At 39.7% G+C, this 13,590-nt stretch overlaps 1 protein-coding gene across 2 annotated transcripts in view; it reads left to right on the top strand.

Moving 5' to 3' along the window:
- rapgef6 (Rap guanine nucleotide exchange factor (GEF) 6) overlaps window positions 1-13,590 on the top strand; it is a 180,399-nt gene that overhangs the window by 45,519 nt on the left and 121,290 nt on the right. For both annotated transcript variants that reach the window (XM_072446055.1, XM_072446054.1), the window contains exon 5: window positions 9,081-9,150. In XM_072446055.1, the coding sequence (XP_072302156.1) occupies window positions 9,081-9,150 (70 nt within the window). The remainder of the gene's footprint in view (window positions 1-9,080; window positions 9,151-13,590) is intronic.

Genomic DNA, 13,590 nt, shown 5'->3' with positions numbered 1-13,590 from the left:
TCCTGATTTTCCTTGACTACCGGGCAAACTCCCGTCCCGTAGCGCTCCGTCTGTTCGTTGTCGTAACGTGACCGGGCGGTCGCTCACAGAAGACTGAACCTTGGCTTTATTCGCCTGCGGTCTGTGGCTTCTGGCCTCTGCTTCATCACCGTTTCCATAGATCTGTCGGGACTCCGGCTCAGATATTAGATTTCCCACAATAAACTCTGCGTTTCGTGTTATACAATCTGATGTAATGTGACTTTTCTGGTTTGTGTTGAAGGGAAGCTACTGGAGCTGTCACAATACCGGAATTTCAAACTCGATTTGAAAGAGAAACGCCAGATAAACAAAGCAGCTTTCGATGGCACAATGACAATAAAACTTAATTTTCTTTTCTCTTTTTCTTCAATTGAAGAAATAAACATGGTAAACACAAAAATAGTAAACAGTTATACATACAAATAAATGAACATAGAATTACGGCTTATCCTTTCCGTAATTTTCAGAACAGAATAATTGTAGTTTCTTAAATATATTATGGTCTTATACTGTTCTGATGTAGATAAAAAATATTGTAAAACTATTCAGAAAAGGTCCTATTTTGTCCACTTTATAATTCTGTATCGATGCTTGTTCAAATTAGTCTAAAAATAGGATTATTTTAATGGGTGAGCGTTTCAGAAGCTTTTCCGCTAAAGCAGTGTTTTAGGTTACGAGGCTTTTTTGTGGTCAATATTGCCCATGCCATGTGTCTGGGTCTTTACATTTGGCCCAGAAATTAAACAAAGACTGGGCTGACCTGATAATTTACTTAAGAATTTTTTTATTATTTTTTTTACATTCGGACAAATTCGAATAGAAAATGCTGGACTTCACGTAGGACTTTGTAAATTGTTTGAATGCGCTTTTCTCTTTTTTTTTCTCGTTCCACCTTAAATATAATAAAATAAAAAAATAAATAACATTAAAATAAATAAAAGTAAAGTAAATAAAATAGAATAAAATTAAATATGATAAAATTAAAATAAAATACATAAAATATAAAAAATATCACTCTTTACAAATCATGCAACAAATAATGTTATATTCCAGATAGATACATGTTTTGTTTTATTTTACTGCAGTGAAAAGTAAATTTGGGATCTTTACTTCATTACTTTGTAAGACACATTTTGTTTTGTTATGCAGAGTTTACAATCCAACAATTTGCATTAGCTATGGGCCCATTAGCTATGGGCCACAGCAGCAAGACAAATATGGATTATCATGGGTTATCATGGGTTAGCATGGCAACGCTCCCGAAGCGTTATCGTCCGGTGATTGTCCCTGCTCTGCTCTGTGTGTGGCCAGTTGGTTTATGGCCTCTGCCACAGCTGTTCCTCTCCTCTTCCTCTCCTCTTCCTCTCCTCTTCCTCTCCTCTTCCTCTCCTCTTCCTCCTGTCGTCTGCTTTCTGCTGTTTTTGAACTGAATCAGCTGCTCTGTCCTCACAACAGGTGAACTGCAACAACAGGAGTGTTTAAATGTGGTCACACCTGCACTTCTTCTTTTTCTTCTTTTTTGTCTTCTTTTCAGTCTTTTTCTTTCTTTCTTTTTTCCTTTTTCTTTCTTTTCCTTTTTCTTCTTTTTCTTTCTTCTGTTTAGTCTCTTTAGTCTTTTTCTTTTCTTCTTCTTTTTCTTTTTTCTTTTTCTTCTTAGTCTTTTTCTTTTTTCTTTTTCTTTTCTTTCTTCTTCTTAGTCTTTTTCTTTTTTTTCCTTCTGTGGTAGAAAAAAGAAAAATCACAAGTTATGATATGAGGCATAATAATACCTGATGACACCTTTATTTCCTTTTTCTTCTGCTTCTTTGGTGTTTTATGGCGGTTGGTATCCAAGCGTTACATTACCGCCACCTACTGTAGTTGTACGTCGTTATTGTTTAAACTATTATTGTTCGAACTGTCAGAAAACGGTGTCAATTGCCTGTAAATTGTCACAGTTTAGTTGATGGAATGTCGCATATTGATGACATCACACAGGGATTATGTCTTAAAACTGCTGCTTTCACTTTTCTTTTTTTCTTCGCAAACTCCGATTTGTAAAACTATAATAAATATTTACCACGGAAACTATCCAACCAATCGAAGTAACAACTTGTAAAACATGAGAACCTGTCATACATGCACTTTAACTGAATTAAATGTCGTGTCCAGTTTCAGAGTGACGAAAAACTAAATAAATATAACAAATATTAACAGTTGAAGCTCAATATTTCATCTTTCGCACAATCAAAAGCCTAATAAAATAATGTCCATAAAAGGAAAGCAGAACGTGACCGAAACTCATGAATATTAAAGCTGCACTACGGTTTTCTGGTTGAGTTTTCGCCACTTGCTCGTTTCGAACCGCCCGAGTTACGCTTGATGTGTGAATCTTCTCCTCTGGTAGCATCACGTTTCCATCTGCGGCGGTTTCATTTCAAGCCTTACAACAACGAAAGACAAAGAGCAAAACGGGAGCGTCGCAGGGATTCGTAATGTGCTCAACTCGAGACCAAATATCGGCGTCGGAACGCAGTTGTGACTGCGCCGGAAGACGTTTGGGCCAAAAGGGGCTTTGAGACCCGACTCTTAATTTGCCGTTTAATCAAAGCGCATCGTCGGGAACAATAAACCCGAGGCCCCAGTGGAGAGCCGGTTAATTATGTTTGAGGCTAATGCTAATCTAGACGAGCTTTGTCAGATGGAGCCCGAGCCCGACTGAAATCTACGGGAGACGAGCGATGCGATCCATCGCGCTAATAAACAAACGCATGTGTGTGTTGTATCAGTCCGCACGGGGGAGTGCGCATGCGCACTTCCGCCTGAGTTCTCAAATCGCCGAAAAATCGTCCATTACGCCGGGGCACTTTAAATGTGAAAGGCCGATGGGCTAACTATGTGAAAATGTTTTAAATTATGAACCGATCAGTGGCTCAACTTAACGATATAACTTTTATCTCGCAGCGTGATATTACTCTCTAAAATGCACTTTGAGTGTTAATGTAAATGTTCATTGTCCTAATACATAAATAATGAAAGTAAATTAAAAGGAAATCATATTACATCAAAAATAAGTGGGTAAATAGAGGGTAATTTGGTTTTGACTGACGAAGAATGGGAAAAGGTGCATCTCAGAGGCAAACCACAAAATCACACGTTTGGAGAGAATTCTATTGGAAAAGTGTGATTTCTATTTCAACTGATCGAATTGTCATATTTTGCAGGCGCATTATCTAACTTTTCTGCTTGTTTCCATGGATATGTTCTGGCGTTCATGGGCTGCAGTTCTGGCTCGTTCCGGACACATCGGCCGGTCGGTCAGATACTGCGCTGTGATTGGTTACATTTTCAGTTGGCGCGGTTAATATTATATCTTTGCCTCTTTTGTAACGTTTCGGTCATTGTCATTGACGTAAAGCAATTGTAACGACGGCCGCTGCGCCGTTGACAATCTCCATAGCAACTACGTAGCAACGGTTGTTTGGGGAAGTGACGGCGAGTTCAGCAGCAGAACTGAAAAAGCCCAAAAGCAGTTCCTATAAAGTCTTTACTGCGAGTGCTCGTCTCCTTTAATGCCAATCTGCAGAATATTCCAGACAAAGCGCAAACTTCCCATTGTGAAGTAAAATAATCTTGAACTGTTACTTCCCCATTGTGGGACAAACAAAGGCATTTTTAATCTTGCAAAGTTGAAAATATTACTTTCGATGTTTTTTTATACCGCTTTATTCTCCTTCCCTTCAACATTATGACATCGCTTTTCTTTTAATGGAAGCAGACTGTCTATTAGCTTCGACAAAACACTTTAGGTTTATAACTCTGTACACAAACACCCAGTCAAAGGGGAGCGAGAGCTGGAGAGGGAGAAGAGAGAATCCAGGGAGAGCGAGAGGGGGAGACACGAAGCGAGAGGAAAAGAGTGTGAGGGGAGAGATGGAGCTCTGGCAGGCCGCGGTGTTGTTGACAGGGCCCATGCGCCTCGCCTCACTGGAGTGTGGACAGATCTGTCACAGTGGGATGACCTCCAGCTAAAGGCTCACAGACGAACATCCGAGCCCAGAACGGAGCGCTCTTCCCTGGGTAACGACACAGCAGCAGATGGGGCCAAGTCTGGTTGCTTTTCTGGGTTTGTTTTCATGATTTTTCTGAGTATGAATTGGTTTGGTGGGATAATGCCCGCGGTAATAATAGTTTTACATGAGTCGAGTTTCATTTTGTCAGGAAAAAATATAAAATGAATGAAAATGAACAAAAACAACAGAATCCCTCTGTGATGTCATCAATAAGCGACATTCCTTTGAAAATGCAGGAACAGTTTACACGCAAAGGACACATTTTTCTGACAGTTAATACAATAAGTTTACTAAATATAGGTGTTGTTTGTCAAATTATAACTATTTTTTTTATTTATATTGACTTTGGCCCTTGTTTACAGCATGGTTGCTAGGTAACTCTTGTCGCCGTATTACAGCCACATCCGTGCGTCTTGTCTCGCACACAGAGGACAGTGAAGGAAACACAATATATAAATATTTTTTTACTATTTATTTATATATTTTTTTAACATAAAACAACAAAAACATACATAGATAAATTGACCTATGTAAAGAAAGAAATAAACACGTATAAAAACAATAATACAAATATAACTATAATAAATAAATACAATACAATGAATAAATGCAATAAAATAAATACAGTAAGATAAATAAATACAATAAAATAAATAAATGCAATAAATTAAATACGATGAAATAGATAGATATAATAAAATAAATAACTAATATAAATAAATAAAATAAATAACTAATATAAGTAAATACATTAAAAATAACTGATATAAATAAATACAATAGAATAAATAAATAACTAATATAAATAAATAACTGATATAAATAAATAGAATAAAATAGAATAACATTGAATAAAATTGAATAAAATTGAATAAAATAAAGAAGGACCCGCAATTTTAAGTGCTGAAGAATACCGCGCACACTCTACTCTTCATATGTTCAGAATTACATGTGAAACTTGTGCTTGGATCTATTCTAGTCTTGGTTTGGACCGGCTTAATTCTTGGCGTAGAACCGGTTTAGTTCCATACGAGTGCTTCTTCGGATCGGATTTAGTCTAGTTAAGATCCAGTTTTTCACACTTGGTTTTTGACGCAAAAACTCAAGAATATCTTCACAAACATTAAAACACTTTCATCCAACGTCCTCCTCTTTTCCACATCGACTACATTAAGGACACGAGGAATCAATATTCTTCTAATGGGCCTTGATGTCCCCGGATTCACCTGAATATAGTGCACTTTATGAAAACGCTTTTTATGGCCAATAATACTTTGTAGCTTTAGTGAATAATTTAGTTTCCTGAAGAAAACCTGGTGTAATTCCTGTAACTAGAAATGTATACAGAGCTGAGTCGGCAGAAAGGAGCTCTCCATCAATGTCCAATCCACTTTTCCAAGGCCTAGGTTATTACACAATGTTTTTTCCCCCCAGACAATTCATACACTACTAATACTAACACACACCTAGACATTTACCTCAGTCACAGAAGATTTAAGTCCGATGTCCATGGAGAGTTCATATAATCTAATGGGGGATTCCATATTTTTCCCTTTTATGCAGATTTCCTAATTTAAGGAGTCTGTGTTTTTCCCATAGATATTACACTGGCTAACTTGTTCAGCCGGTTCCCAAAGGTTGGTGCAAATATTCTTTTCCAATCCTTGATAATTAGTCTTTTTGCAAACAACACGCCATGTTCCAAAGCCCATTACATCCCATGTGTTAGCGCTAACGCATTATCAATGGGAGAGTTAGCGTTAGCCTCCAGACATCACAAACAATGAGAAAGCGAGGTCGTTTCCGGGACTGACGGCCGCTCGACCGCACACGAGTAACACCAGAGCCTCGTTTAAAAACATTACCATTGTAAAAGAGTTTTCTGTAGATTGTTAATGTTCGAGATTAGCGTCAAAATGAGCATACATTCTAACAAGTGGCAAGAGGCAAGTGTAGCAGGTGACAACAGTTCAGCACAAAAATGTATGTTATGTTTGACTAAGCGCGACAAAGTTGAGATATTACTCATCAGCAAACGTGTCGATCTGTTGTTGAACTGCAGAGGGCGCTATTTGGGCCTCACACCATTGTTTGTGCCGTGCAAATGTCCAGCAGGTGAAAAACTAGTGCATTCAAAAATTCTCCCAATGCACCTTGAAAAGTAGTGTCCAGCGCTGGTCACTAGACGGGTCAATACAGACCACAATGCATTACAAACGTTGGAAAAACAACAGTATACAGGGACAGGCTTTTAACTTTAACACGTTTGATGTTTACTCTGAGATCCACGACTTGTGCTGGGATTATTAGTCCATAAATGGGAGGTCAGGGATTCGGACGCAGACTATTTTTACCTTGTTTTTATAATTCCTTTGCTGCTGTTGTGATGAATAAATAGAATGTAGACACAGGAACCAGGCCGCATGCACATCCTGGTGGTAAAGCACGTTTAATAACATATTTAATTTACATAAAAATGCTTGTTCAGCTCCTCAAGCGTAAAACTGTGGCAAACAAACACAGAAATCTACTTAGCCTTTTATTTATTTGTTTATTTCTTTTGTTGGCTTTACGGTGTTTAAAATCGAACCCCGGGTGCGACGTTGGTGAAGTAAACCCCGCGTGTTGTGTCGGAGCCCGTTTCCCGTGTGATCTCGGAGCGCAGACGTCTCGCTGTTCCTGGCGCGCTAAACGGGCGACTCGGCGTTGCTAACGGGGCCCGAGGAGCGGCTGGTTTTAATTAAGGGAGCGTGCTGTGCTGGGGCCAAGCCAACGCCACCACCTCCTCGAATTTCATCCACTCGACCGCGCTTTACGCCACTTTCTGCTATATTTAGCCGAGCGCGCCGCAGACGGGGCGGAAAAACAGCACCTTTTTGTTGTGTTTTCTCGATACGAATAAAATTGAATGATAATATTTTTGCAATTGCTTGAAATGTGCATCGTCTTTTTTTGTTGTTGCTGAGGCACAATTATGGCTCAATATGAGTAAGTTGCGTTCACGTTCGACAATTTTTTTTATTTTCAATTTTTCTTTATTTCCAGGGTAGGGGGAGAGGCTTGTGACTGAATGGGTTTTTGACAGAAATATCATAACTTATCATCAAAACGTATCATTATCTGTGAGGGATTTGGTCCGCAAAAACTTTTTACCATTTTACTGACAATCACGTCTTCGGGGTTTTAATATCGACGCCGCTCTTTGAAGCAGCGGTGAAACATAATTACACCATTGTTTGTTTGAGTTTGTTTTGTGTGGATAGGCCCAGTAATTAAGGATATGTTAACTATTAACCAAGGCTGAATACTGCCATTGTACAGTGTTCTGAGCGGTCCTGCTGCCCAGTGTTCAACTACAGGGTTTACACACATTATGAAGCAAAAAACTGGACTATTTAACTCAAAAGACAGCTTTTTGTGCCACCTTTTTCTTGCTGTATAGAATTGGCCACTTTTGTGCAGCTTCACTGTCCGCCACCCACCTAAGCACAGAAGTAAAAGTACTGTACTTTTTCTATTGTTTTGATATCTGTATTTTACTTTAGTACATTTTACAGTGATTGCTTTTTACTTTAACTTTACTACTTTCTTTAACATGACTAAAGAATAAAAGTACTTTTTACTGTTTTACATATTTTTTGTTCAAATTGGAATTGATGTCTCGACTTTGAGCAATGAAAAATATACAAATAAAAAAAGAAATTGGATGAAGTTGTTTCTGTTGAACCATTTATTTTATTTTTCTTGAACAAAAAATTGAAATCCAGATCGCTACTTTTAAATGGGTACTTTTTTTCTTGTGATACTTTTACTTCCTTTGCTCCTGTATCCGTACTTTTACTTGTAAGTAACACAATGATCGAGTACTTCTAACCATGGGGGAGCTCTACATCGGTCTTGATACTTGAACGTCGTGCTGATAATTGTCATCATCTTTTAAACTTTTCAGGGTTTCATTTATGAAATGAAAATGAAGCTCTAACTCAATTTTTTTTGCTCCGTCAGTTTATGTTTCCATGTGGTTTTATACTCGTTCTGATAAAAGCTCAAGAACATTCTAAAACTGTTCAGGAAAGTCAAACGTTGTCCTGTTTATGTGTTTTATTTTTGTCTCCTTTTGATATGAGTTAAAGTGACGTATCAAGTTGGTGTACCGTATTTTCCGGACTATAAGTCGCACCAGAAAAAAATATATAAGTTGCACTGGAGTATGAGATGCGGTTGCCAGTGTGAAAATAACAAATAATATCACATATAAGTATAAGTCGCACCCCGGCCAAAACTATGAAAAAAGGTGTGACTTATAGTATTTATACTATAAGTCGTACATAGAAATGATAGTTTCACACCATTCAAGCAGGTATCGGTGGAGAAAACGTTTTAACAATCTGTAGAAAATGACACTGAGTGTCCCTGGTGTGATGTCACTTCCTGTCCAAGTTTATGCAGAATTTACACAAAATAAATTACTGACTCTCTTAAACATTAATTCAATTAAATACAAGTCGCTCTCACATATTTTTATTTGTCAAATTAAAAAGAATTGTGACACTAAATGAGTTTTGCCCCAGTGTTTGCTGGGTAATTTCCTAGTGTGATGTCATGAATTATAAACCGGAAGGGAAATGAAATTATAAACCTGGAAAATGAGCTATTCTGTGATAAAATGTTACCAACCTGTAATTTGGTCCGCTTAATTCATCTCCAAAGTCTTTGCGTTCGTCTTTGGCACAATATATTCTCTAAATGCGGCGTTTGCTCCTGTTGTTGTCGAGCAGCGGGCGACAGAGCAGCTCTTCTACATTGAAATGAATGGATCGAAAACGTCGTCATGATATGATTTTAATAGTTTATACTTCTAAACCTACTTAATGTGTCAGCGAGTCGGATGCCATAACGCCATAGCTCCATTTGAGAGACGCTCTGAAAACGCTTAAACTTTGGCTTCACCCGTTTAGTCTACAATGTCTTCAACACGTTGTCTCTTTTTTGCTTTCATCTTCACAGTTTTGGGAAGCAGCGCGGCGGCCGACGCGGCTGCGAATGCATCACTTTGGAGCCGTCAGAAATGATCGTGGTAAGTCACACTCCGCCCCGTCCCGAGTAGTCCCGAGCAGTCCCGGTGCCGCCTTGTCCCGAGCAGTCCCGTTGCCACCCCGTCCCGAGTCGTCCCGAGCAGTCCCGGTGCCGCCTTGTCCCGAGCAGTCCCGGTGCCGCCTTGTCCCGAGCAGTCCCGGTGCCGCCTTGTCCCGAGCAGTCCCGGTGCTGCCCCGTCCCGAGCAGTCCCGGTGCCGCCCCGTCCCGAGTAGTTTTCCCTTTACGATTGGCATTTCCGAATGTTTGAAGTACGCTGCGCTTTCCCTCTCCGTCATTCTGATTGGTCTGCTAGTGATAACCCCGCCCACTGCTCTGTGACTCTTCCCACTGCTCTTTGACTCTTTTTTTTCTTTGGTGTTATATGGCGGTTGGTATCCAAGTGTTTCATTACCGCCAGACTTTATACTTTAGACTTTATTCCCGCTCTGTGACTGCCCCCTGCTCTTTGACTCCGCCCACTGCTATTTGACTCCGCCCCTGTTCTGTGTCCCCGCCCCCTGTTCTGTGTCCCCACCCCCTGCTCTTTGACTCTGCCCACTGCTCTGTGACCCTGCCCCTGTTATTTGCCTCCTCCCCCTGCTCTGTAACTCCGCCCACTGCTCTGTGACTCCGCCTACTGCTCTGTGACTCCACCCCCTGCTCCGTGAAGCCGATTCGCTGCATTACGCTCGTGTCGGGATTTGTCACGAGAAACTTAACATTTTTGTAGCCATAAAACAAACAAAACTGACGAAAGTGACATTTCTGGACCGTAAATTCAGAATGTCAGAACGATTTACGGACATAAATCATAACATGATTTATGTCCGTAAATCGTTGACATTGTTTCGACCAGTTGCCTCCAGCTCGTTGGCGTTTTAAGTGTCGAGCTCTTGCAAAAATGTGATAAGTGATCAATTTTGTATTTTGAGTCAGGCAAAACGACAGGTAGATAATACAAATTTACCTTTTATCACAAAATTCAGTCTTTGTTGTTTTACTTGGGATCCGTTTTGATCATTGTAAGTCTCCTGTCCTGTTCTTTTCATGTGCTCGGCGTTTTTGAAGCCCCTCGTGTCCGGCTTCCTCTGCTTTCTTGTTCAGAAGTCTTTTCATCTCTCCTCCTCCCTCGCTCTTAACCCTCCGTCTGGTCAACTCTTTCAAATTCAAATGTGTGTTGCATAAGGCGACGGCGAGGGTTTTTTTGCATATGTGTTTTCAATATAAAGGCTCCGACGTAATGCTCCCCGCGGCCACTGGGCAAATTTGTCCCTAAACTATGAAAACTGTCAAGTCCAAGTTTAATCACAAAAACTTTTATGTTTGTATTTATTTTATTTAAATGTACCGTCTATACAAAACGACAATTATTGTAGTTAAACAACAGTCCAAGACTTGAGCTGTTACTAAACGTCTGCCCACAAGGAGGCAGCAAACTCACTTTGCTTTCTTTAGTCCTTTCCTTGTTTCCTCTTCTCCTTGTTTCCTTCTCTTGCCTCCTCTCCTTGCTTCCTTCCCTTGCCTCTTTCCCTTGCTTGCTCCTTGCCTCCTCTCCCCCTCCTCTCCTCTCCTCTCCTCCTCTCCTCCTCACCTCCTCACCTCCTCACCTCCTCTCCTCCTCTCATCCTCTCCTCCTCTGCTCTGTAGAAGGCCTCCACCAGGATCAGACCGGATAAGACGGGATAAGCTTGATTTTTACACCAGGGGCCAAAGACCTTGTTCACATGAATCAAGAATTAGACAATTTATTATTTTTGTTTTTCAAAGTGAATGGAAATCACTTTTAAGCTCATGCGGATTATTATTTTAACATTTGTCACCTGGATACTGGAACTCATCAAATCTGGTCCTTAGTCCTGGTCTAGTTCTGGTCTCGTTCTGGTCTCGTCCTGGTCTCGTCCTGGTCTCGTCCTGGTCTCATTCTGGTCTCGTCCTGGTCTCGTCCTGGTCTCGTCCTGGTCTCGTCCTGGTCTCGTCCTGGTCTCGTCCTGCTTCCGAGGTCAATAGCTCCTAAACGCAAAAGTCTTTGCAGATCATTCACATGCCAAAATACTCATATTTACACTGCCAAGTGACACAACCTCGTTTTTAAAAATCAGATGCGTATTTTCGGCGCAGTGAATTACACTGATCCTAATGTGCGGACGGAGCCGAGAGGCGTGCTAAGGGACCGTCATCAAATGTGCAGCCGGAGCCGAGACGAGTACTTTTAGGGACTGTCATAAAATAGCAAAACCAAAAATGGAAACGTTTTATAGCTGGAATAGAACGTCAAATGTCAAATAGAGTGGTACAATTTGAATAACACAATAACTACACCATGATGGACACCACAGCAACCGTTATTTTTCCATCAGAAGCTTAATACATCTTTTTTTGTGTAAAGACAATTGATCACTCATCTGAGAGACGATGCTATGGAAGAAAGTTGTAATTGAGGCCATCTGACATGGTGTAAATTCATTTGTTCAACAACTAATTTTCTTTGCAAGTTTTCTGTTTTATTTTGAAAAATATGTTTAAAAAGTGTTTAAAAGTGAATTTGTTAAGACTTTTTTTTTTTTAAATAGAATGATTACAAATACATTTGGAAATAAATAATCTTGTCAATGGAAAATATTGATTGTTAGTCACTTTCGTGTTTTGTTATTATCAAATTGCTATACAAATTTGAAAAAATTAACTGTTCCACAGAATCCTTAATCTGAGCCCTGGGCTTTGTTTCTGATGATAAAAACAATATTATAACGTGGTTTAAAGTGCAAAAAGACCTTTGAGGGCATTTTGGACAATCATCTCGTCATTTCTGTTAAATGCAGCTCACTGATCAGACCCCACCCACTCCATGTATTGACCTTATCCCGCCCCACCCACTTTTGCCTCTTTATGCCACGGATTGGCACTTCCGTTGTTTTGGCACTTCTGGTCGAGCGGGAATTACGTTCACTTACAGTGCCTCTGACAGACTTGGATGACTCATTGAACTAAAATACAGATTATAAAAATTTTAAATATGTTGTGGCACACTTTTTTAGGTTTATAATTTCACTTCCTGTAATTGATGACATCACACTTGGAAACAAAACTCTTCTGATGTCACAACTCTTTTAGTCAACAAATACAATTATATGAGAGCGTCTTTATTCTGTTGAATTAATGTTTAGAATTTCAAAAAAGTTGTTTCTTTGGGTTAATTATGTATAAACTTTGACCGGAATGAGTGTCCCTAGTGTGATGTCACTTCCAGCCATTTGCTAAGGATTTTTAAACTTTTCTCCACAAATACCTACTGGACTGGTGTAAAACTATAATTTATGTCTAACAGGTATAAATACACCAAATAAAGTCAAAATTAGAAAATGGTAAAAACCTGTCATACGCCCTTTAAACAAGGGAAAAGTCTCGTTGCTAAATTATGCTATAAAGTAGATTGATTTGTACAGAATGTTCAACCATGTGACCAACAAAGTTCAGGCTGAGAGTGAGTGACAGGTGCGTTTAACCAATCAAAGTGAGGTGTGAGCCGTAAGAAGCCTAACCCTTATAAACAATATAAAATTACTAAATGCATATAAACCACAAGGATTTCCCACGAGTTGTGTTCAAATGTAACAGTTTTCACATGAACTGCCCTTTAGGCTCCTGACGCCATAGAAACTAATGATAACATCACATTTTACCCACATAATGGACACACTCTACTTCCTTCTTGTTCTTCTCATGCTAATGGATGCATGCTACGTTTTAGGCAACGGCAGTTCATCATTTAGGCTCATTAGCAATATCTGGAGCTGTCAACTGTGATGAATGTCAAGTTGAAATGAAACCCAATTGTTGCACAATGTGCTGACGTCCCTCTCTCAAATGCACCCAGTATTTCTGTTATTTTTGTTTTAATTAGGATTATTTTTACATTAGGAAACTCCTTATCTACATATCTACCTATCTAATCTAGCTCATCTACTCTACTCTATCTATTTTTTTATTTTGATATATTTCATTTCATACTTATTTAATTTATTTATTGTATTATTTGTATATATATATATATATATATATATATATATGTATTTTGTATTTTATTTTAACCATGAAGCCTCATTCAGATTCAGTTGTCAGTTAACTGTGCTTTCGCTCTGCTTTCGGAGAGTCAGCTGCTCTGCATTGCACCAGTCACTTAATTTGGCCCCAGGGAGAGCGCGACTGAGGGGCCGCAGTGTGAGGGGCCGCAGTGTGAGGGGCCGCAGTGTGAGGGGCCGCAGTGTGAGGGGCCGCAGTGTGAGGGGCCGCAGTGTGAGGGGCCGCAGTGTGAGGGGCCGCAGTGACATTTACAGAGCCAGGGCTCCCAAAATTGTGGGGTGCATGTGGCAAAGAGGAGATCATGGGTTTGATTCCTGGGCCAACATCACATGATCTCTCTGGGTGGAGTCTGCATGTTCTC

This window comes from Eucyclogobius newberryi, unplaced genomic scaffold (genome assembly GCF_026437365.1).
Source record: "Eucyclogobius newberryi isolate DKJ021-1_F unplaced genomic scaffold, fEucNew1.0.hap1 SCAF_15, whole genome shotgun sequence".
In the NCBI taxonomy this organism is placed as follows: domain Eukaryota; kingdom Metazoa; phylum Chordata; class Actinopteri; order Gobiiformes; family Gobiidae; genus Eucyclogobius; species Eucyclogobius newberryi.
The sequence above is the reverse complement of the archived record's forward strand: the minus strand, read 5'-3'. Positions and strand labels throughout refer to the sequence as shown.